The sequence below is a fragment of the Lontra canadensis genome, unplaced genomic scaffold (genome assembly GCF_010015895.1).
Source record: "Lontra canadensis isolate GAN:19392208 unplaced genomic scaffold, GSC_riverotter_1.0 scaffold11, whole genome shotgun sequence".
NCBI lineage: Eukaryota > Metazoa > Chordata > Mammalia > Carnivora > Mustelidae > Lontra > Lontra canadensis.
This window is the reverse complement of record NW_022631005.1, coordinates 24782802-24806393: the sequence shown is the minus strand read 5'-3', so window position 1 is coordinate 24806393 and position 23592 is coordinate 24782802. Positions and strand designations below refer to the sequence as shown.

The window sequence follows — 23592 nt, the reverse complement described above, 5'->3', positions numbered from 1 at the left end:
ATGCCTGGGTGGCTCAGTCAGTTAAGTGTCTGCCTTCAGCTCAGATCATGGTCCCAGGGTCCTGGGATTGAGTCCCACATCAGGCTCTCTGCTCACTCCAGGGACTGCTATTTGAAAGGTGATCTTGATTGGGGCAGGGGTAGGGGTCGGGGTGTGGGGAGGGGGTGTAGGGATGGGGTGGGGTGAGATGAGGGGGTTGGTGAGAAGGGGAGAGGGGAAGAAGGGGCCTCTCCTGAAGCAAGATTTCTGAATGCAATGTGAATGGCGCCCCCTGGTGTTGTGTGACCCCCCCCCCCCCAGCTCTGGATTTCCTTCTTTTTCACCTTAACAGGAACTTCAACTCTTCCAGGTCCCCTTCATCATCAGTCTCTCTCTCTTAGATTATCATCCATGTGCAAACATATCTGTTTTCCTCTGCCTTAAAGACAAACAAAGGAAAACCCCAGAAACAACAACAATCACCCTTGATCCCATTATATTCCTCTCTCACTCACTTGTCAGCAGCAGTCAGCATTTATCATCGTGAAGCATTTTCCTCTCTTGGGTTCTGTGCCATCACTCTTTCTTTGCTTTCCTATTTCTCAAGCCATTCCCCTTCTTTCACTTGATACTATTCCTTTATCCATTCTCTAAATATAAAATGTTTTCAGGTCTTTAGATGAGGCTCTTTTCTTCTCTTTCTACATTCTTTTCTTAAATTGCCTCATCTGTTCTTGTGATTTAAAAATCCACCCAAAATCTTCACCATTAGGTTTTGCCTCTGAGTCCTATTCTTATACCCATTTTTTTCCTTGACACCTCTCCTTGAGTATCTTTGGGTACAAACCTATCGAACTTCATATTACCCAAACCAAACACTAATTTCCTTGCTCCTTCCAGTCTTGCTCATCTCAGGAAATGGCATCATCTCCCACATATTTGCTTAGGCCAGAAACTTGAAAATTATCTTTGATTCCTTCCTTTCCCTTATCTCTATATTTAATCCAGCATCAAGTCCCACCTATCATTTCTTCAAAATGCATATCCAATAATTTCACCATGTCAGCTGACCACCCCAGTCCAAGACTCCACACCATCATCTCTCACTGGATGCTTTAATAGTCACCACCTGTCCTTACTTCTTTTGCAACACTCCCACTCCCGGTCTGTTCGTATAGTACCCGAACTTCTGCAAAATGTAAATTGGATCATATTGCTCTCTTGCTGAAAACATTTCAGTGACCTTTGTTGTGCTTCAAATAAAGTCCAACTCTGGCCAGAGGGCTCTATTTGGTCTGGCCTATTCTTACCTCTCCAGTTCTAGCACAAACACTGTGCTCTAAGTGCTCCCTTTTTGTTCATTGGATGGATCAGATTTTCCCACCTTCGAGCCTCTAGATGTGCTTAGAAGCTTTCCCCTCCTGGTTGGCCCATCTTATCCTTCAGCTCTCCTTCAAGATTCTTCTTGTCAAGATTACCATTGACCTCTATATTGTTAATATTAATGCTGATACATGCAGCACCTCTTCATTCTGTTGTGCAGTGAATTTCCTGTTTCTCTACTAGACCCTGAATTCCTTAAAGTCAGGGACTATATCCATAATACATCTTAATACCCTAGCAGTGATTGACTTATAGTTAAATGCTTGTAAATGAATGGAGTATGCAAGTTGAGACCTCTTGGGAAAGACTGCTTTAGTAGTAACTCACAATCCCCCACTGGTATAGTAGATAGATACTAGAAGGAACGTCAGAAGACAGGGGTTCAAGGTTTGGCACTAGCAATAACTATCGGTTGTCATAATTCTTCTGATCTTAGTTTCCTCATCTGCCCTATCTATATCACTCTATTTTTGATATCTTTAACCTTTTAAGATTAAATTAAAAAAAAGATTTTATTTACTGATTTACTAGAGAGAGAGCTAGAGTGAGAGCGAAAACACAGGGGTGGGGTGGAGGGAGGAGCAATGGGGAAAGGAGAGGGAGAGAGAAAGAATCTCCAGCGGACTCCATGCTTGAGTGCAGAACCCCTAGCAGGGCTCAATCTCAAGACCTTGAGATCATGACCTGCACCAAAACCAAGAGCTGGACACTTAACCAACTGAGCCACAAAGTTAATATTTTTTTCATCACTGAATTTCTTAGTTCTTTACCACAAAATTCTTCCTTGTGCATTGCAAAACTCATTAAATGAGATTTAATTTTTCCACTTTTAATTATGAAAAATTTCAGACCTAACAGAAGTAGAGAGAACGGTATAAACACCCATGTACCCATCACTAGCTTAAACTATTACCTGCACATAGCTAATCTGGTTTTATTCCTAGCCCTACCTCTTATACCATTCTCCCTCCCATTATTTTCATGCAAATCCTGGACATGGTATCATTTCATGATGTACACTTGAGCATGAGTGAGATATAATTATTAATTGCTAGGGGCTACTCCTTCTGTTCCTCAGTGGCTTAAAAAGTGAAGTATTCGGGCGCCTGGGTGGCTCAGTGGGTTAAGCCGCTGCCTTCGGCTGGGGTCATGATCTCAGGGCCCTGGGATCGAGTCCCGCGTCAGGCTCTCTGGAGCCTGCTCCCTCCTCTCTCTCCACCTGCCTCCCTGTCTACTTGTGATCTCTCTGTCAAATAAATAAATAAAATCTTAAAAAAAAAAAGTGAAGTATTCATTGAACAGTATGTTGCTTTCCCGAGAAACCAGAGAACTGGCAAAATGATTTTATTTCATGACTTAACCAAACTGTGTAAATTGTTTGAGGCGGGGCTGGGGGAGGCGAGGGTGGGTATTACGGCATCTAGCTTTGTGCCTTGCAATCAATAAATAGAGGTTGAATGAAAACAAATTCAATGTGGTTTTGGTTTTTTTAATACCACTTTATCCACAGTAATCTAGGGCCTTGTCTTACCTGCTCCCTTCTGTTATCTTCCAGAATTCATTAATCTAAAGGAAAACTTCAAATTCAAAGCTTTTCTGTTTTGTTTGTTTTAAATCAATGATTTCAGCCTTTGAGGACTTTTCCAGGGAGGACTCACTACTAGGGGGAGGTGCCTCCGGGGGCGGGTCTGCCCTGAGGCCCCGCCCCCGTTCGCTCCCCTCCCTCCTTATCCTCCTTTCCTCGTCCTCCTGCTCTTCTTCCCGGCAGCCTTAGCGCCTTTCCCGGCGCTCCTCAAGATGGCGGCCGACAGTGAGGTGAGTTGAATCCTCCCCACCTATCCCTGTCTGTAAGTTCGTTCCTCCGTGTCAGCTCCCGGGCGTTCAATCTCTCTCTCTTTTTTTTTTTTCTCCCTTTCCTTTACCTTTAGCCCGAGTCCGAGGTATTTGAGATCACTGACTTCACTACTGCCTCGGAATGGGAAAGGTGAGTGAGTCGTAGCATTGGTTATCGGTACCCTGGGCCTCTGCGTCCCCCTTCAGCTTCCCCAACGTAGACCACATGTGTTGCAACTTCTGAGAAAAAAGACCGGCGAACCCCCGGCTCTGCGTCTTCTCCTTCCCCCAGTGTGCTGCAAGCCTCTTCCGCGTCTCGCGTCTGACAAGCCCCGGCCCGCCCCTGTCAGCCAAACCCTTGGGACGCGGCTCTCAGAAAAAGTTTTGTTTACTCTGAGACCACTTCCCTCAGACCTTGGCAGTTTCCACCAGCAGAAACAATTTCCGTAGCTACCACTTCCGTTCCTGGTTTCATTTCCGTTTAACTCATTTTATCATAAGCAGTAAACTTGGCAGTTGTTTTTTTCCTTTCGTGTGCATTGGTATACCCGTTTTTGGAGGGGGCATTTAGAGTACTGGTAGTTGTCCATCTGCCACACTCCCACCATCTCCATTCTGTCCTTTAGAATAACCTTTTAAGATAGGCTACAGATGGTTTTGGAATTCTTTGATTCAAGTTGTTACATTTCATTGTCTAATGTGCCCAGTCTTCCTGTGACTATCAGACCTCACAACAGCTGAGTGAAATTGTATCACTGAAATTAGTTGAAAGCCACCTTTGTGAAGGAGTGGTTGCTTAGATTGAGAAGTTTTCTGGTCGGTGTCACAGAGACCGTTCTGGGTATGGAGGTCAGTAATTAGCTTGTTGCAATATTTTATAATCTTTCTGGTTGGGAGAGGAAATTTGTGCATGTTATGTCATTACATGACGGGAAATTATAAAAGATCCCTACTGGGGAGGGGCGCCTGGATGATTTAAATTGGTTAAGCAGCCAACTCTTGATCTCAGCTCAGGTGTTAATCTCGGGGTCATGAGTTCAAGCCCTGTGTTGGCTCCATGCTGGAGTAGGGTGTGAAGCCTACTTTAAAAAAAAAAAAAAAATTCCTTGCTGGCATAACAATTTGACTCGTGGTATCCTCCAAAAAAAGACAAGTCGGTAAGACATAACCCTACTGGCAAGGCTTTGTTGAGCAGATATAACTCTGTATCCAGAGTTAAACTAATGGAAAAAAAGAATAAAACAAAACCTTTGATCCATGTGTTAAACAAAACAGCATATGATTAAGTTTTAAGCAAACTGGTATTAACTATAAAAATAGCACTTTGAAGAAGGATGATATTGTAGATTACAATGAAGGGAGATACTTTCATAGAAAAGGTACGAAATGAGCTGGGCCTTGAAAGTGGGAAGTGATTGCTTAGACATGAGAAGGTATTAACATGCTCAGAGAGATGGGTGAAAATGAGCCTTTGGGACTTCATGAAAATTTCTCTTTACTGGAGTGAAGGCTATCTATTGAAGTAAATACATAGAATTAATAAAATGGGACAGATCACAGACAGCTTCCAAAGCTGAGTAAAGGAATCTCTAGACTCGTTGCTTTAAGACCAGGGATTCTCAAACTTTAGTGTGCATCAGAATCATAGTTTCTGATCATGCCTGATGTGGACTGAGAAATGTGCATTTCGTAGCAGGTTCTGAAGTGCGGCTGATGTTGCTGGTTGGGAGACCACACTTAGAGAAAAACCATCAAATAACAGTAGTGAGAGACCCTTGATTTTAGAGTGGCAAAGTGATAGGATGAGAGTTGTTTCAGGAGATTAGGTAAAAAGAAGCCAAGTGACTTACTTTGATCAGTAGTTAGGTCGGTGATTTGGAGACTGGAGAGAAAGAGAGGATAGGAAGGAGGATTGTAAGACATTTCAAAGAAGAGTTTTAGATAGATACACTTGATGAAATGTTAGAGTAGAAAGAAACATGCAACTGGAATTTCTTGCCTGAAAGAATGAAGATAAAGCGTCAAAGTGGGAAGAACGCAGTTTTAGACCTGTTGAATTTGAAATAATAACTTGATGTCTTTTTTTTTTTTTAATGTTTTTATTTATTTATTTGACAGATCACAAGTAGGCAGAGAGGCAAGCAGAGGCGGGGGGAGGCGGGTGGGGAGGAGGAAGTAGGCTCCCTGCTGAGCAGAGAGCCCAATGTGGGGCTCGAACCCAGGACCCTGCCATCATGACCTGAGCTGAAGGCAGAGGCTTAACCCGCTGAGCCACCCAGGCACCCAATAACTTGATGTCTTGAAGGTAGATAGAAAAATGTAACCTGAATCTTGGAGAGTGGGGATGAGGAAGCAACAAGAGTATGGAATGGAAACATGATTTTTCCCCTCTTAGCTAAATATTTAAAATATCCTGAAGTACATTATTAAGCCCTTTACTCCTGATACGGAAATAATTGTTAACCTAGTTATGAGAACTACCACAAAGTAGGAAATTTGGTTTTTGGCATTTATGCTCTTTCTAGAGCTAAAGTAGTGTTTTATAGCTCATGGAAAAATGTTAAGACTTTGGAGTCTCTTAAACCTTGAGTTTAATGTGAATGAAAGTTCTTGTTAATATGTTAGGAGCCATACAATTTATTGAGAGGACTGAATGGAACCCCCTCTTTTTAATCTTTTGTCCTTTGCAGAAATATTTTTTGAGTGTGTGTCAAATATAGTGCAGGACCTAGGGGTATGGTCAATAAAAATAGACAATTCTTGCTCTTAACATACAGTCTAGTGGAAGAGACACATGAATCAAATAACAATACAAATGAGTCTACTTACAGTTGAAATGAGAGCTGAGAAGGGAAAGACACCTGGTCTTAAAAGGGTATATAACAAAGGAACTTAATATAGAGTGAGGAGTCAGAGGAAATGATCCTATACTGTAATCTTGAGATTTTTCAGGGATAGTTAATTAAATTTTCCTAGTCAAATCTCAATATTTTCAGTAGACTTCAATTTTACTCTTTTAGCTAGTACCAGTAGAAACCATAAAATAAGTATTTTGATATGTTCCTTTTACTGTGAAAGCAATATTATTTTAAATGATTTTTATTATAATACCTCCCAGTAGAATAAAAAAGAAAAAAATCTAAGAAACCTATAATTGTACCACTAGGAGATAGCTACTATTAATATTTTGAGAAAATTTTTTCTAATCTGTGTGTTGTAAACATTTTGTATCAAAACATATTAACACTTCTATAGCTTTCATATATGAAATGAGCATTTTCTTATTTCCTCAAATGGCCTTCAAACATGATCCATTCAGTGGCTATACCATTAATTTACAGCTGCTTGTTGCAGTTGGACAGTTAGGTGGCTTCCAGTTTTTTACCTTTATAAATGCAGTGAACATTTCACACGCACATCTTTAAAAAGATTTATTTATTTATTTTAGAGAGTGTGGGGGTGGGGCAGAGGGAGACAGAGTCTTAAACAGACTTGCCGCTGCCTATTATAAGGCTTGATCTCAGGACACTGAGATCACAATCTGAGCCGAAACCAAGGGTCTGTAGTTTAACCAACTCTGCTACCCAGGGGCCCCTCACATGCACATTTTTGCTCACATTTGTATACATTAAAAATTTTTATTTACTTTTTTTGATAAACATGTTGACTTATTTCATGACCAGTAATTGCCTTTTGACTGAACTACGCAGAAGTGAATTAGTATATTTATTAATACTGCCTTTAATTTTAAAGAGGAATTAATTAGAAGTTTCATTTAAATCATAAAAACTCTGATTTATCATTACTATCATTACTGACTTATAACAGACGTAAATATTAACTAATAATGTCACTGCAGGAAAAAATCTGATGCCTGTGAATATATTTTAACTAGAATTAACTCGGCTACTGTAGCAATATGATGTAGGTGTTTTAGGAGAGCAATTTTGCTATTAAATTGCATCATGCTTATATAAGAAGTTACCTTCTAGTATAATAAAAGTCTTAAAGTGTCTTTTAATGGTACTACTGAGATTTGACAGTTTTAATTTGCTGATATTGAGCATGTCATTAATCACAATTCATTCTCTTTTTCAGAGATATGCTTCATCAGTAGATTTAAAGATTAGATAGTGATTCGTTTTAAAATCCATCAGTTAGGGCGCCTGGGTGGCTCAGTGGGTTAAGCCGCTGCCTTCGGCTCAGGTCATGATCTCGGGGTCCTGGGATCGAGTCCCGCATTGGGCTCTCTGCTCGGCAGGGAGTCTGCTTCTTTCTCTCTCTCTCTCTCTCTCTCTCTCTGCCTGCCTCTCCATCTACTTGTGATCTCTCTCTGTCAAATAAATAAATAAAATCTTAAAAAAAAAAATAAAATCCATCAGTTATTCCTTATTCCTTATGGCTGACAAATCTGCCTATAGTTTCTTGCCAGCTGTCCCTTAAAACACGGTTTATTTTATATTATTTTTATTTTTTATTTTATGTATTTGAGAGAGACAGAGAGAGAGAGAGAGAGAACAAGCAGGGGAAAGGGCAGGCAGAGGGAGAGGGAAAAGCAGGCTTCCAAGGGAGCAGGGACTCAAATGCAGGTTTAGATCCCAGGACTCTGGGATCATGACCTGAGCCAAGGACAGACTGAAGAGCCACCCAGGTGTCTCAAACATGGTTTATTTTAATGAGCAAAGGTTCTGAATGTTAACTTTTTGGGCGAGAGGGAGATAAATCAATTTCTAAATATCTTCAAAAGAGAAGTTAATTTAAATAGACTAGTTATTTTGAGGGTCGGGAAAGATGATTGGTTTCATAGTTATCCTTTTTTTTTTTTTTTAAGATTTTGTTTTTTTATTTGTCAGAGAGAGAGAGAGAGAATGCGCGAGCGAGCCCACAAGCAGGGGGAGCAGCAGGCAGAGAGAGAAGTAGGCTCCCTGTTGAGCAAGGAGCCTGACGCAGGACTGGATCCTGGACTATGGGATCATGATCTGAGCTGAAGGCACACTCTTAACCGACTGAGCCACCCAGGCATCTGGGTTTCATAGTTATCTTTAATAGTATCCTTTTAGTCTGTCAGTTTTTACTTCTGTTCCAAATTTATATTCATTTTAATAGAGAAATGTATTCTTTTTTTCTTTTTTAAAGATTTTATTTATTTATTTAATTGACACACAGAGAGAGTGAGCACAAGCAGGGGGAGCAGCAAAGGGAGAGGGAGAAGCAGGCTCCCGGATGAGCTGGGAGCCTGATGAGGGAGGGACTCCATCCCAGGACCCTGGGATCATGCTGAGCCAAAGGCAGATGCTTAATCGACTAAGTCATCAAGGCGCCCCATGTTTGATTTTTTTTATTATTTTTATTAACATATTATTTGCCCCAGCAGTACAGGTCTGTGAATCATCAGGCTTACACACTTCACAGCACTCACCATTTCACATACCTTCCCAATGTCCATAACCCAACCATTCTCTCCATACCCCGCCTCCCCATAGCAACCCTCAGTTTGTTTTGTGAGATTGAGCCTTTTAGGGTTTGTCTCCCTCCCGATCCCATCTTGTTTCATTTTAGAGATGTATTCTTAATTTATATGTTAAAGAAGCAGAATGCTTTGATAGGTAAGTAGTAGATTTTTAAAAAGTCAAAGTTTGGGGTGCCTGACTGGCTTAGTCGATAGAGCCTAGAACTCTTGATTTGGGGTTGTGAGTTTGAGTCCTATGGTAAGGGTAGAGTTTGCTTAAAAAATGTTTATTTAGGGGCGCCTGGGTGGCTCAGTGGGTTAAGCCGCTGCCTTCGGCTCAGGTCATGATCTCAGAGTCCTGGGATCGAGCCCCGCATCGGGCTCTCTGCTCAGCAGGGAGCCTGCTTCCTCCTCTCTCTCTGCCTGCCTCTCTGCCTGCTTGTGATCTCTCTATCAAATAAATAAATAAAATCTTAAAAAAAAAATTGTTAAAATATAAAAAATACTTTTTTAAAAGAAATTTTATAACAATAGTAAAAAAAAAAATGCGCTGTTACATGTACAGAAAGCCTTTTTGTTTTTGTTTTTTATTCCTTCCTAGGTTTATTTCCAAAGTTGAAGAAGTCTTAAATGACTGGAAACTGATTGGAAACTCTTTGGGAAAGCCACTTGAAAAGGTCAGATCTATTTGCTGGTGTCTCTAAATGAGTATTTACTTTGAAACCTATTTTTCAGCCCTTTGTTGCTTATGGTACCTTTGAATTAAATGTTTTTTTAAAGTTATATATGATCTATGAACATAAAGTGGCATCTGGAAGAACTTGGATTTGAATCTGGCAAAAAATATATGTAAGACATTTGTGAACTGTTTTTAAATAAAATTTTATGTATATAATGTCATTCTTTGTGAGTGATTTTGTTTCTTCTGATGTTTCTCTCTTGCTTTCCCCCTTAGAATATTAGAAAATCTTTTTACAAGTTTTTTAGTCAGAGGAACGTTGCAATTACCAACTTCATGGTAGAGTATTTTGCTTAACTAATGAGGAAAAATCCTTGTCTTGACTGACTTGCTGTTATTAGCAGCAATTTCACTCAAGTTTTGTACTTTACAATACCACTAATAGTATTTGTCTCCCTCCCCCCCCCCTTTTTTTTTAACTTCATGAAAGTTTTGAGGATATTTAAGAATGAAGAAATTATTCAAAAGTGAGGTAGAACTTTAATTCTAATCTAAGATATTGCTGGATACTTAATTAAGATACTTAATTCTAATCTAAGATAAACCATGCCCCAAATAATTACTAAAGAATGTACTCTGAGAACAAACTTATTTTCTGTTTTGCACTAAGGGGAACTAATGATTTGATTTTAGGCTTATGTAGATGCTTTGTTTTGTTAGATAATTTTTTTGAAGTAAAATTGATCATTTTTATTATAAGTCTATTGTTAACTGCAGTTTATCCCTCTGTAAGGAACTCTCAATATTTGCGAGGATTTTTTGAGCTTTATGGTGATGTTAACAGAATTTGAGATTATCAAAGCATTAGGATTTTCTTCTTTATTCATATGAATATGAGCAGAAAAAGTAGCACTGCATATAGAAGTCACATCATTAAAAAATCATTTAAAGATATGCTGAAATATAAATTGATTTATTAAAATATTTTTATGATTACATTTTTGAATAAAGAGAAAATGTAAGTTTGCAAACATAGATCATTCTATTCCACTTGAAACAAGTACATAACAACAATTGATATATGATAGTAAAATTAAGGGCAAAATAAGGTAGCTGTAACTGGAATGGGGAATGATTTGCAACACCAAAAAGAGCCAAACTGAGTATTTGTGAGCTGTGATATTATTTATCATATTTACTGAATATCTGCTGTGTGCCAGATCTGAAGAAATAAAGAACAAGATGAGATCCATGTTGCCACTGAACACAAATTCTGATGAGGGAGAGAAGTAATAAATAAATAAGATTAAAATTTAGATGCTAAATTCAATTTTAGGATATAAATTGGGTAATGTATTCAGAGTACATAGCATACTGCCTGGCAAGGGCTAAAGGAAGGTTAACTCTATCCAATCCTTTTCTCCCTGTAGGTAGTGGTAAATAAGTCAGGGAAAACATGAATAGATTGATAGCAAGGTGAGCTGTTAATTATGATGAATAAGATTAAAGAAAATGTAAAGGACAGGGATTATTGAGATTATAAAAGAAAGTTTAGATAGTGACTGAAGAGATTTTAATTGATGTGAAGGATAGTGATTACCAATTCTCTTCCTCCACTGAAGGGGGAGAGTTAAGAGGAATTAAAAAAAAAAACAAAACCCTTTATGAAAAATGTCAAACATTTGTAGACAGTATAGTATGATTAATCCCCATGTGCCCATCACTCTGTTTCAACAATGTTCTGCTATTTTTTTGTTTCAGTAGTACCTCTATCAACTCTCCACCTCCCACTAGATTTTTTAAAAATAGTTTTTTAAAATAAAATTTACATATATTGTAATGCATAAAACTGCTTAATTTTGACAAATGTTTATAGCAGTGTAACAACACTCCTCATTCATGATATTGAACATTGCTCTCACCCCAGAAAGGTCCCTAGCAACCCTTTCCAGTTAATCCCAGTGCTCCTTACTCATGTTCCCCAGGCGTCTGCTATTCTCATTTTTTTCTTTTAAACTCTAGATTACTTTTGCCTGGATCTTGAATTTCATGTATATGGCATCATATAGTATATACTCTTTGTGCTTGGCTTCTTTGTGCCTGCAAGAATCACTGTTTTTCTTGCAAAGTAGTACTCTGTTGTATGAATATACTGCAGTTTGTTTCACTTGTTGACAGACACACTGGCTATGAATAAAGCAGAACATTCTTGTATGAGCCCTTTGGAGACATATGTTTTTATTTCTCTAAGATAAATACCTAGGAGTGAAATTACTGGATCATAAGATAGGTATATGTTTAACTTTAAGGAACTGCTAAAGCTTTTTATACCATTTTATATACCTACCAGCAATACATACATGAGAGTTTGGGTGGCTCTGCCTTCTCACCAGTTGCTTGTTTTCAGTCTTAAAAATTTTGGTCATTCAATTGGGTATGTAGTTTGTGGAATTATTTGTATTTTTCATTCTAGTTTTCATTTTGTATTTCTGTTATTAATATTGGGCACTTTTAATGTACTTATTATTAGCCATTTGTTTGTCTGTCTTTGTGGACTGTCTATTCAAATTTTTTGTCCGTGTTTTAGATTGGTTTGAGTTTTAGGAGTATTTTAGTTCTTTTATGTATTCTGCTTTTCAGTCTTTTCAGATAGTAGTATTATAAGTCGTGAATATATTCTTTTTATGTTTTCTTCGACATGCTTTATCATTTCAGCCTTTAGGTCTGTGATCCATCTTGAACTAATATTTGTATATGGTTTGAAGTGTGCAATCACGTTTCAGTGTTTATATATGGATATCCTATTCTAGAACCCTTTGTTAAAAACACTTTACTCCGTTACGTTTTTCAGGCAGTTGATGTAGGGGATTACCTTCTGGAATCTGTATTCTGTTTTGTTAAATCTGTTGGACTATACTGTGTCAGTACCACATTGTCTTGACTACTGGAGTTTAGGGTTTCCCAGCCTTGGCATTATTAAAATTTTGGGCCAGATTGTTATGGGTCTGCCTTATGCAGTATAGATTATTTGGTAGTATCCCTGGCCTCTAACTACTAGATGCCAATAACACTGCCCCAGTGATGACAACCAAAAATGTATCTAGACATTGCCACATGTCCTCTGAGAGGTAAAGTTGCCCTCAGTTGAGAATTAACAAATAGCTTTATACTAAGTCCTGAGGTTAATGTAGTCTTTAGGTTTTGTTGTTTTCCCAAGATTGTTTTGTCTATTCTAGATCCTTTATGTTTCCATTATGAATTTTAGAGTGAGGTTCTCAGTTTCTATAGAAAGGATTATGATTTTGCTGGAACTGATTGGGTTTGTGTTCAATTTATAGGATACTTTGGGGGAGAAGTGACATTTAGACAGTCTTGAAGCTTCCAGTCATGAAAATTCCACATCTCTCCATTTGTTTAAGTCTTTAATTTTTCTTAGCAGTGCTTTAAAGTTTTTGGTGGAAGTCTGGCATATCTTTTGTTAAATTTATTACTAAGTATTTATGTTGTATGTGGTTGTAATGGAATTGTTTTTTAGTATTGTTTTTCATTTGTTTATTGCTAGAACACAGACATACAATAGAATTTTGTATGTTGACTTTAACAAAGTTCTTTTTATTTGAGTATAGTTGACACACAGTGTTATATTCATTTTAGGTGTACACCATAGTGATTCAGTGAGTTTATACATTATACTATGCTCACGTGTAGTTTTTATTTGTCACCATACAGCCTATTTGAGCTTCATTGACTGTATTCGTTATGCTGTGCCTTTTATTCCATATCTGGCAACCTGTGTCTCCCCTTCACCCATTTTGCCCATCCCCTCATCCACCTTCCCTCTGGCAACCATTAGTTTGTTCTCTGTGTTTATAGATTGTATGTTGACTTTGTATCTTCAGACTGGGCTAAAGTAAAGAATCATGATCTTATTGTTAATTCTTTGCATTTTCTACATTCATAATCATGTTCCCTGCAAATAGGGACAGTTTTACTTCGTTTTCAGTTTTTGTGCTTTTTATTTCTTACTGTTACTGCACTAACCAGGACTTTTTTTTTTTTTTTCCCCACTAAAACAGCTAGTGACCCCTGTCAGTTATGCACAGTTATGCACAGTGTCATCAGGGTGGTCTTTTTTGTTTGTTTCTTTAAGTAAACTCTGTGCCAAACGTGGGCTTAAATTCATGACACTGAGATCAAGAGACCGACTGAGCCAGCCAGGCAGCCCTAACCAGCACTTTTAGTAACATTTTGAGAGCTCTTGAGAGCAGACATTCTTGCCTTCTTCCAGTTGTAAGCGAGGAGATGTTCAGTGCTTCAACATTAAGGATGTCATAGGTTCTTCATAGGTGTCATCGGCTGAACCATCCAGGTGCCCACCACTATTCTATTTCTGTTTCTGTGGATTTCAGTATATTAGGTATCGCATATAAGTGGGATCATAGAGTATTTATCCTTTTGTATCTGGCTTGTTTCACTAAGCATGTCTTCAAGTTCAGCCATGTTGTAGAAAGTGTCAGAATTTTTTTCTTATGATAGAATAATATTCCATTGTATGTGTATACCACATTTTGTTAATCCATTCGTTAATCTGTTGGTGGACACTTGGGTTGTTTCTACTTTTTGGCTATTATGAATAATATGAATAACATACCTACTTTTTGGCTATTATGAATTATATTATGAATGCTGCTGCTGTGAATGTGGTTGTATAAATATCTGTTCACGTCTCTACTTTCATTTCTTTTGGATATATATCCAGAGGTGGAATCGATGGGTCGTATGATAATTTTTATTTTTATTTTTATTTATTTTTTTTTTTTAAGATTTTATTCATTTATTTGACAGAGAGAGATCAAAAGTAGGCAGAGAGGCAGGCGGAGAGAAAGGGGGAAACAGGCTTCCTGCTGAGAAGAGAGCCCAATGTGGGGCTCGATCCCAGGACTCTGAGATCATGACCTTAGCCGAAGGCAGAGGCTTTAACCCACTGAGCCACCCAGGCGCCCCTGTATGATAATTTTTAAAATTTTTTGAGAAATTGCTGTATTCTTGGCTGTGTGCAAATTCTGTTTTGTTTATTTGAAGATACCTTTATTTTGCATTTTTTCTGAAGGATAATTTTGCTGAAGAATTCTGGGTTGATGTTTACTTATTTATTATTTATTCATTCATTCGTTCATTCATTCCAGTTCTTTAAAGGTGTAGTCCTATTTTTTTCTTCTCTCAATAGTTTCTGATTACAGGTTAGGTGTCATTCATATATTTTTTTCTATTTTGGTGCTTTTCCAATGGCTGGCTTTAAGCTTTTTTCCTTCAGTTTTCTTTTTAAGCCATTTAACTGTTACGGTTTAGCTATATTTACTTGTCATTTTTCTGGCTTAGATTTGTTAATATTGGATATATAAATTTTTGTTTTTCACCAAACTAGGGACGTTTCGGCTATTATTTCTTCAAATACTTTTCTGCCGCATTCTCTATTCTTTATCTGTGAAATAAGTTTTATTTGAACTCTTAATACTTTTCCATAGGTCTCTCAGGTTCTGCTGTCCTCATTTTTTCCCTCTCTTTCTTTTAATTTCTCTTGGTTTATTTTTTAGTTCATTTACTCTTTCTTCTGCTGTCTCTGATTTACTGTTAAGCCCATTTGATATATTTCTCAATTTAGTTATTGTGCTTTTTAGGTCTTTACATAATTTGGTTCTTTATTTACATAATTTCCAATTCTCTGAGGTTCCTCATTTCTATTAAATTCTTTTTGAAAATATTTCCGTTTAGTCCTTGAGCGTATTTATTATAGCTAGTTTAAAGTCAATTGCTATATCTAGGCCTTCTTGGGGTTGGTTTTTATTGACTATATTCTTTTGAGTATAGGTCACATTTTCCTGTTTAGTTTTGTTTTGTTTGTCTTGTGCATGTGGGTGTCCAGTAATTTCTTAATTATATGCTTGAATTTTGAATGAAATGTAGATTCTGTTGTGTTCCTCTGAAGAGTAATTTTTTTTGCAGGCAGTTCATTTGACTGCGCTAAACCTCCTCTCTCTCATTGGTGACAGCACTTAAGTTTTTCTTTTTTCTGTTAAGTGGACTCAGTGCTTGGCTCAGGCCCAAACCCATGACCCTGAGATCAACACCTGAGCTGAAATCAAGAGTCAAGAAGGATGCTTAACTGACTGAGCCACCCAGGCACCCCTGAAATCTTTTCTTTTAGTTTCTTTGTCACTGTACTGTGGAGTTTCCACTGTTTGTGCCTGGTGTAATAGATAACAAAAATTTGGGGCAGAGTTTATATACAAATTTCAGGGCTTTTGCCCCCATTGGTTTCTTCCCTTCCAGAATTTATGTCTTAACTTTAGACCTTTCCTGTCATTTTTGAAGTTTGTCCTCTGTTGCCTGAATCCAGTAAAGCTCCATTATTCTGCAACTCTGAGTTGTGCACAGGATAGAGTGCCCTTAGATCAGCAGTTCTTAAGGTGTGGGGCCTGAGGACTCCTGTTCTCAGAGACCCCTTCATGGGTCGAGAAGGCCCTGCCTTTTCTAACTACATTATATATTTGAGGCCAGTTTTCTTCATATACTTCAGTCAGAACAATGGATTGCAAAGATTGAATGAAGGTACGGATAACGAGAATCCAAATGTCTTTTTAAATTATATATTAAAGAGATTTACAAAATGTGAAACATTGCCACCCCCCTTTCATATTTTTGTTTGTTCTGGAAAATATTGGTAGAACATTAACATGTAATAAGTTCATTATAATTTTTAAATGAATTTAAAAATTGATAATTTTTTCCTTTTTAATTTCTAATATGGGTTCCTCAGTAATTATTTTTTTAACATTTTTTAAATTTTTTAAAATATTTTTATTTATTTGACAGGCAGAGATCACAAGTAGGCAGAGAGGCAGGCAGAGGGAGAGGAGGAAGCAGGCTCCCTGCTGAGCAGAGAGCCCAGTGCAGGGCTCAATGCAGGGCTGGATGTGGGGCTCCATCCCAGACCCTGGGATCATGACCTGAACCAGAGGCAGAGGCTTTACCCCGCTGAGCCACCAAGGCGCCCCCTCAGTAATTTTTAAAAGTAAAGTTCAAAGGAGTCCTGAGACAAAAAAGTTCCAGAACTGCTATTTTAGACAAAAAATAGAAACACACAAATCTTATCAGATAAAATTTATTTTTTTCATGGACACCCTGGTTTCTGCTTCCATTTGGTCACTCTTCAGAGCCTTGAAAAACTGAATTGTTTTTGTACAGATTTTATAATTTTTATCTGAAGGATAGTTAATCTGACTAAGCTCCTTTACCATAACAGACTCTGAGGTGCTGGGAAATGATTTTAAGAGAGGTGGAAATGGCAGTTACTTGAGCATGAGTTAGGGTGCCATGCAATATAATAGGGATTGTGTCTATTAATTTACTTAATCCTAATTCTTAGGCAGATTTTAATGGTTAAGTATTATCCCATTTTGTGGACAAGAAATAAGACTTTGAATTCTTGTAGTAATTTTCTCAGGGTCTTTCTGCCTGTAGTTGGTTTAAACAGGATTACACCTAGGTCATACTTGGCTTTAACACCCTTGATGTTTTTATTTTACTCTGCCTTTTTTGGTTTTAGAGATTTAAGTAAATGTAAACTTAGGTAGAGGAAGTATTAGAAAAAGTTTTTAAAGCATATTTTGGAATTTTAGTGTCTGGGCTTTATAAAATAGTTAAAAGTCTTGGTTAAAAGTCTTGGTGGTATGAGTGTGATCTTGCTTGAAGGCAGGGGATTGAAAGAAATGATCTTTTAAATCCTTTTTAGCCTTGTAATTTTATGATTCTATGTAGCCAGCAAAAAATTGTAAGTACTTATTGTGAGATGTTAAGTTTGGGTATAGCATGAGCTGGTAATTGAACTGTTCAGTCAGTGATTGACTCCTACCTCACTAAAAATGTATGGAAGAAGAATCATTACTTGAGAATATTAAAAGAAGAATAATGACTATAATAGTACTGAAATGAGTTCACATTTTTCATACCCACTTAGTAGATTAGAATGACACTTACTTCAGTAGTTAAAGTTCATATAGCAAATGTAAAATAAATTTGAATTACACATTTTCTCTTTGTGAGAAACTTCCCAAACTAAGTTAAAACAATATGTCAAACTTGAGACTGACAGAAACATTATAAACAATTTAGATACCTTTATTTGCATTCTTTCAGAACATTTAAATGTGTTAGGGATTAGAGTAGAGACTTACAAAGACAAAGTTTTTGGAAATTAGACAGTTGAGGATTGGTGATGAGAATAGTGTTTCAGGAATGCAGAAAATTAGGGGCGCCTAGGTGGCTCAGTTGGTTAAGCGGCTGCTCAGGTTATGATTCGAAGGTCATGGGGTTGAGCCCCATATCGGGCTCCCTGCTCAGTAGAGAGCCTGCTTCTCTCTCCCCCTCTGCCTGCCGCTCTGCTTACTTGAGCTCTTTATCTATGAAATACATAAATAAAATCTTAAAAAAAAGAAATGCAGTAAATTAAAATGAAATCAACATTGAGCTGCCTATAATGTTTTTAGGAATAGGATTATTTAAGATAATGTTTATAGTCTTTTTTCCCCTCCATTTTTGTTTTTCCTTTAATAATAACCGTAGTGTATGTAACTTTTCTGAATATTATACAGAAGGAAAAATTAGCATTTTATCATGTTTCCTATGCTTTCAAATTGAAAGTTTTTGGAGTTCTTTGTTGTATTAAAGTTTTTTATTAATAATAGAAAATGTCAGGAGGTATCTTTTTTTTTTTTCTTTTTTTAAAGATTTATTTATTTATTTATTTATTTATTTAACAGACAGAGATTACAACCAGACAGAGAGGCAGGCAGAGAGAGAGAGAGAGGGAAGCAGGCTCCCCGCCGAGCAGAGAGCCCGATGCGGGACTCGATCCCAGGAACCTGAGATCACGACCTGAGCCGAAGGCAGCGGCTTAACCCACTGAGCCACCCAGGTGCCCCTGTCAGGAGGTATCTTTAAAGAGATAGCTGAGTGATAAAGAGTCTGGGCTCTATACTGCTTGTGTTGGAAATCTAGTTCTATTGCTTACCATAACCCCACGTGACGCTGTGCCATCTCAGTTAGCAGCTGCTGCTGCTGGTGCTTTTGCTGCTGCATCTCTCTCAGAAGTATGCACCAGAGGCTTTAAAATGGTAGTTGCTTAAGCAGAGTAGAATATAAATACATAGAATTACTTAACACTTTTTTACAATAAAATTGATCCATTGATTCCTCAGAGCTCCCAGAAGTTAAACATTTAGCATCCACCTGGGGAGAAATGAAGTTTTATGTAGTGTATTCTGGCTGAGAAAACTCGGGTTTCTTCTGAGATAGTTTAGAGGTGTTTTCAGATGTTTTTAGTTATATTATTTCCTAATTCTTTCCTTTGTTTATTTTGAAAAGATTTTTTGCTTCCATTGAGTTATAGCGCAACATTCTTTCAGTGTGAAGTAAAATTTTCAATGTACATCATGAATTATATTTTGAACTTCAGTTTGGTGTAGGGCCTATGCCATTGTTCAAACAAATACTGTATAAACAAATGAGGTCATCTTTACAGATGAAGAGGTCAGATCAAGAGATAAAATGCTTGGGCTTAAATTACAAGCCACGCTGACTCAGAAGAGTTTTAAGTTCTGGCTGTGGAGGTAGGCCCAAACTTTTATTAGAGCCAAGTGCCTGAGGTGGCCGTATAGAGTACTTGTTGCCTTACTTGTGCCAACCAGTGTGTCTTGTGCATACTTAAATCTACTGGCTAGTTCTTTTCCCTGAGGATCAGCCTGTTGTATTTGTTATGATTCACTTGTAGATGGCTGTGTCCCTGTTTCTTAGGATCTCTTATGTTAGAGTTCTTGGGTAGTTGAATGTTCTCTGGATGAATTGTGGCTCTTTTTTGATTCAAGAGGGGCTAATACCAAGTTCCCCTTTGTTTCGGAATTTCCTTTGTTAGGGTTTTTCATAACCCTCTGGAACTAAAGTCAAAGTTCCATGTTGAAGAGCTTCCGGATTGAGCATTAATATCATTCCTCTCTCTACTTCTTTGCTTTTAGTGGGATGATCCTAGTCCAGGCTGAGGGCCAACCAGGCTGCCTGTGATGACTGTTTTTGTGTGTCTGTGTGAGATTAGATGTAATTTTTTATTAATTTCAAGTTGTCACGGCCAGTATCCATGACTGTATAATAAATACACTGAACTGGAAACTTTGCCATGAAACATTCATTACTATTGCAAACCTTGTCACATACTTCTGTCCATTTCATAAGAAACAAGTTCCTCAAATGTAACAAATCTCATTTTTACAAAATACATGGAGAATGCAATGTCAGCTTTCTACTTTCTGGATTAAATATGTCCTTTCACATTTTTTGCTGTCTTTTAGTTATTGTTTGGAATCATCAGATACCTGTTGGAATTGAGTTCTATAGTCTCTCTTATCCATGTTACAAAAATGCCTTGGATGCCTGAAACCATGGATAGTACTGAATCCTATAGATATTTTTGCCTCTCTCTCTTAAAGTTTACATATGGTAAACTTTAATTTGTGAAGTAGGCACAGTAAGAGATTAACAACTGGTAATAAAACATAATTATAACAATATGTCTGTCTTACTGTACTGTACTCACCTATTTTTTTCTCCTTGTGATGATGTGAGATGATAAAACATCTGTATGATGAGATGCAGTGAAATGAATGACATAGGCACCGTGATACAGTGTTAGTCTACTACGGATTTTCTGACGATATGTCAGGAGGAGGATCATCAACTTCTGGACCGACGTTTACTGTGGTTATCTGAAACTTTTGAAAGCAAAACGGCGGGTGAGGGGTGACTATTGTACTAGGTGTTTATTTGTATGCTACTTCGCCAGCATACTAGCATATTTGTTTTGTTTTAGGAAAACTACTCGAAAAGCACTTGAGTCACTCGTGACTAGAGAAACACTTGGTATGTTTTATTCCATAAATGGATGAAATGTTCACTGAGTTTTATTTTAAAAAATCTTTATTTTTATTTATTTTTATTTTTTAAAGATTTATTTATTTGAGAGAGAGAGAGAGAGAGAGAGATCTTGTGCATGTGTGAGTGTGAGCAGGGGAAGGGGCGGATGGAGAGGGAGAGAGAATCCCCAGGAAGACCCCCTCCTCACCCCCACCGCCAAGCATGGAGCTAGGTGCAGGGTTCCAACACAGGACCCCCAAGATTGTGACCTAAGTGGAAATTAAGAGCCGGCTGTTTAACCGACTGAGCCTCCCATGTGCTCCCTCTTTATTTTTAAAGAAGATTCTTGTGCATTCAGATTTGAAACTATGGAATGTTTTTAGGCAGAGTAGATAGATGTAAGATGTTGTGATTAAAGGAAAATCTCCGTCTAAATTTTTTATTGAGATAAAATTTATATACCATACAGTTAACCAGTTTAAGGTGTATAATTCAATGGTTTTTAGTATATTGATCGAGCTGTACAACTATTACCACAATTTTAGAAGAGTTCCGTTACTCCCAAAAGATACCCTATACCTATTAGCAGTCACTTACTGTTCTCTCCTCTCCTGAGGCAATAACTAACTTACTGTTTGTCTCTGTAGAATTGTCTGTTTTGAACATTTTGTATAAACGGAATCATACAATATGTAGCCATTTTTGCTTAGCATAAAGTTTTCAAGATTGGCCTATATTGTAGCATTTATTAGTCTTTCATTTCTTTTTATTGCTATGTACTATTTCATTGTAAGGATGCACCATATTTTATTTATACATTTATCAGTTGATTGACATTTACATTGCTTCTAATTCTTGGCTAGTACAAGTAAAGCTGACCCTTCATGTATATGTTTTTTGCATGGATGTATATTTTCATTTCTTTTGAGCATAATTGTTAGTTCATATGGTAACTTTAACCTTTTGAGGAACTGCCTGGCTGTTTTCCAAAGTGGCTACATCATTTTACATTTTTTTTTTCAAAGATTTAATTTATTTATTTGACAGAGAGATCACAAATAGGCAGAGAGGCAGGCAGAGAGAGAGGGGGAAGCAGTCTCCCCGCTGAGCAGAAAGCCCGATGTAGGGCTCGATCCCAGGACCCTGAGATCATGACCTGAGCTGAAGGCAGAGGCTTAACCCACTGAGCCACCCAGGCGCCCCATCATTTTACATTTTTATCAAAAATGTATTTGTCCTGATCTCTCCACATCCTCATCAACACTTGTTACCTTTTTGATTATAGCCATCTTAGTGGATGTGAAGTGATACCTCATTTTGATTTGCATTTGCCTAGTGGCTGTTGATATTAAATATTTTTTCATGTTCTTATTCACCATTTGTATTATCTCTTTAAGGAAATGTCTATTCAGATCCTTTGCCCATTCTTAAATTGGGTTGTCTTTTTATTATTCAGTATAAGAGTTACTTACACATTTTGGCTATAAGTCCCTTATCTATATACTTTGCGAATACCTTCCCCTGTTTTTCATGTTGTAACATTTATCATTGGGGGTTATCTTTTAACTTTCTTGATGGTATCTATAGTTTTTGCTCCTACATTTAGATCTGTGATCCATTTTGAGTTAAGGAAAGGATCCCGTTTCATTTTTTTTTGCATGTGGATATTCAGTTGTCTACAGATGATTTTTTAATGCTTATATTTTAATACTGTCTGTGGTCAAAAGGATTTCTTACTCCCATGGATGAAAACTAATTTTAGCTCCATACCAGGTGGTTGTCTACCCTGGCTGCACATTGGAATCACTTGAGGAACTTTTAAAAAATTCTAGTGTTTTGGCTACAACCTCAGAGATTTTGTTTTAATTGGTCTGTTGTGGAACCTATTTATCAGTACATTTTTTAAGCTTTTTCAGTGATTTTAAAGTCTAATCAGGTTGAGAACCATAGCTATATCCTCCTCAAAAAAAGAAATGTAAAAAAATTCAGTTTTTTTTAATGCTTTACTATATTTTTCTCCCTTTCGATAATGTGTTGCATTTGGCAGTAGAAGAAACAGTTTTTAGTTTGCTAAACAATTAATTTTTAAATTTATGTTTCCTTTTTTTTTTTTTTTTAAGATTTTATTTATTTATTTGGCAGACAGAGATTACAAGTAGGCAGAGAGGCAGGGAGAGAGAGGAAGGGAAGCAGGCTCCCTGCTGAGCAGAGAGCCGGATGCGGTCTCCATCCCAGGACCCCAGCTGGGATCATGACCTGTGCCGAAGGCAGAGACTTTAAACCACTGAGCCACCCAGGCACCCTAAATTTATATTTCTTTTTCTTCTTCTTTTTTTTTTTTTTTAAAGATTTTATTTGTTTGACAGATCGCAAGTAGGCAGAGAGGCAGGCAGAGAGAGAGGGGGAAGCAGGCTCCCTGCTGAGCAGAGAGCTCGATGTGGGGCTTGATCCCAGGACCCTGGGACCATGACCCCAGCCGAAGGAAGAGGCTTTAACCCACTGAGCCACCCAGACGCCCCTAAATTTATATTTCTTAAATGGAGGATTATATTTTACATCATAGGCCATTTAAGATGAAATTAGATTTTGGTAACAAGTAAATCCTAAAGATGACTTGTGTTTAGGTGTTAGAGAAACTCTCTTAATACAGAAAGGCAGTGAGTTTACTCATCTGTTTAACCCATGCAATGAGAAAATAAATTTCCAAATAAACACAGCAGGAGGATCTGATGTACATATGTCAGTTCAAGTCAGAGAGTGTACCTTTCAGATAGAGTAGATCACAATGTATATATTATCTAAATATATTACATTTTTCTAATACATCCATACATATTTGTAAGTATATTTAAATATTTTCACTTATTTAAAATGTATTATATATTTCCTAGCATCTTTGGGACATACGGGGGTTATCATAAATATTAAAAAAAGGTAATTCCTAAGATAATTATTAAATGTGTAGGTACTATTGAGTTCTGGGATGTAAAGCAGAATAGAACATAGTCTTTGCTTTTTACAGTCTAGTGGAGAAACAAATGTATGAAGAAAATGATAAGTGGGGTGCCTGGGTGCCTCAGTTGGTTAAGTGTCTGCCTTTGGCTCAGGTTATGATCCCACGGTCTGGGATCAAGCCCCACGTCGACTCCCTGGCATCAGGCTCCCTGCTTGGGAGCCTGTCTCTGTCTCCCTTCGGCTCCCCCATGTGTGCTCTTTCTCTCTCCATCAAAGAAATAAACAAAATCTTAAGAAAAAAAAAAAAAAAAAGAAACTGCCAAAGTATTTTTCTAAACTGGTCGTGCCATTT

General features: G+C 37.5%; 1 protein-coding gene across 4 annotated transcripts in view; it reads left to right on the top strand.

Moving 5' to 3' along the window:
• Positions 1-3099: 3099 nt before the first annotated feature.
• The window catches only part of RAB3GAP1 (RAB3 GTPase activating protein catalytic subunit 1), a 113805-nt gene continuing 93312 nt past the window's right edge, over positions 3100-23592 (top strand). For 3 of the 4 annotated variants that reach the window (XM_032856172.1, XM_032856170.1, XM_032856173.1), the window contains exons 1-3: positions 3100-3177; positions 3291-3346; positions 9246-9321. In XM_032856172.1, the coding sequence (XP_032712063.1) occupies positions 3160-3177; positions 3291-3346; positions 9246-9321 (150 nt within the window). In that variant the 5' untranslated portion in view covers positions 3100-3159. The remainder of the gene's footprint in view (positions 3178-3290; positions 3347-9245; positions 9322-23592) is intronic. The other variant, XM_032856171.1, reaches the window with a different exon arrangement.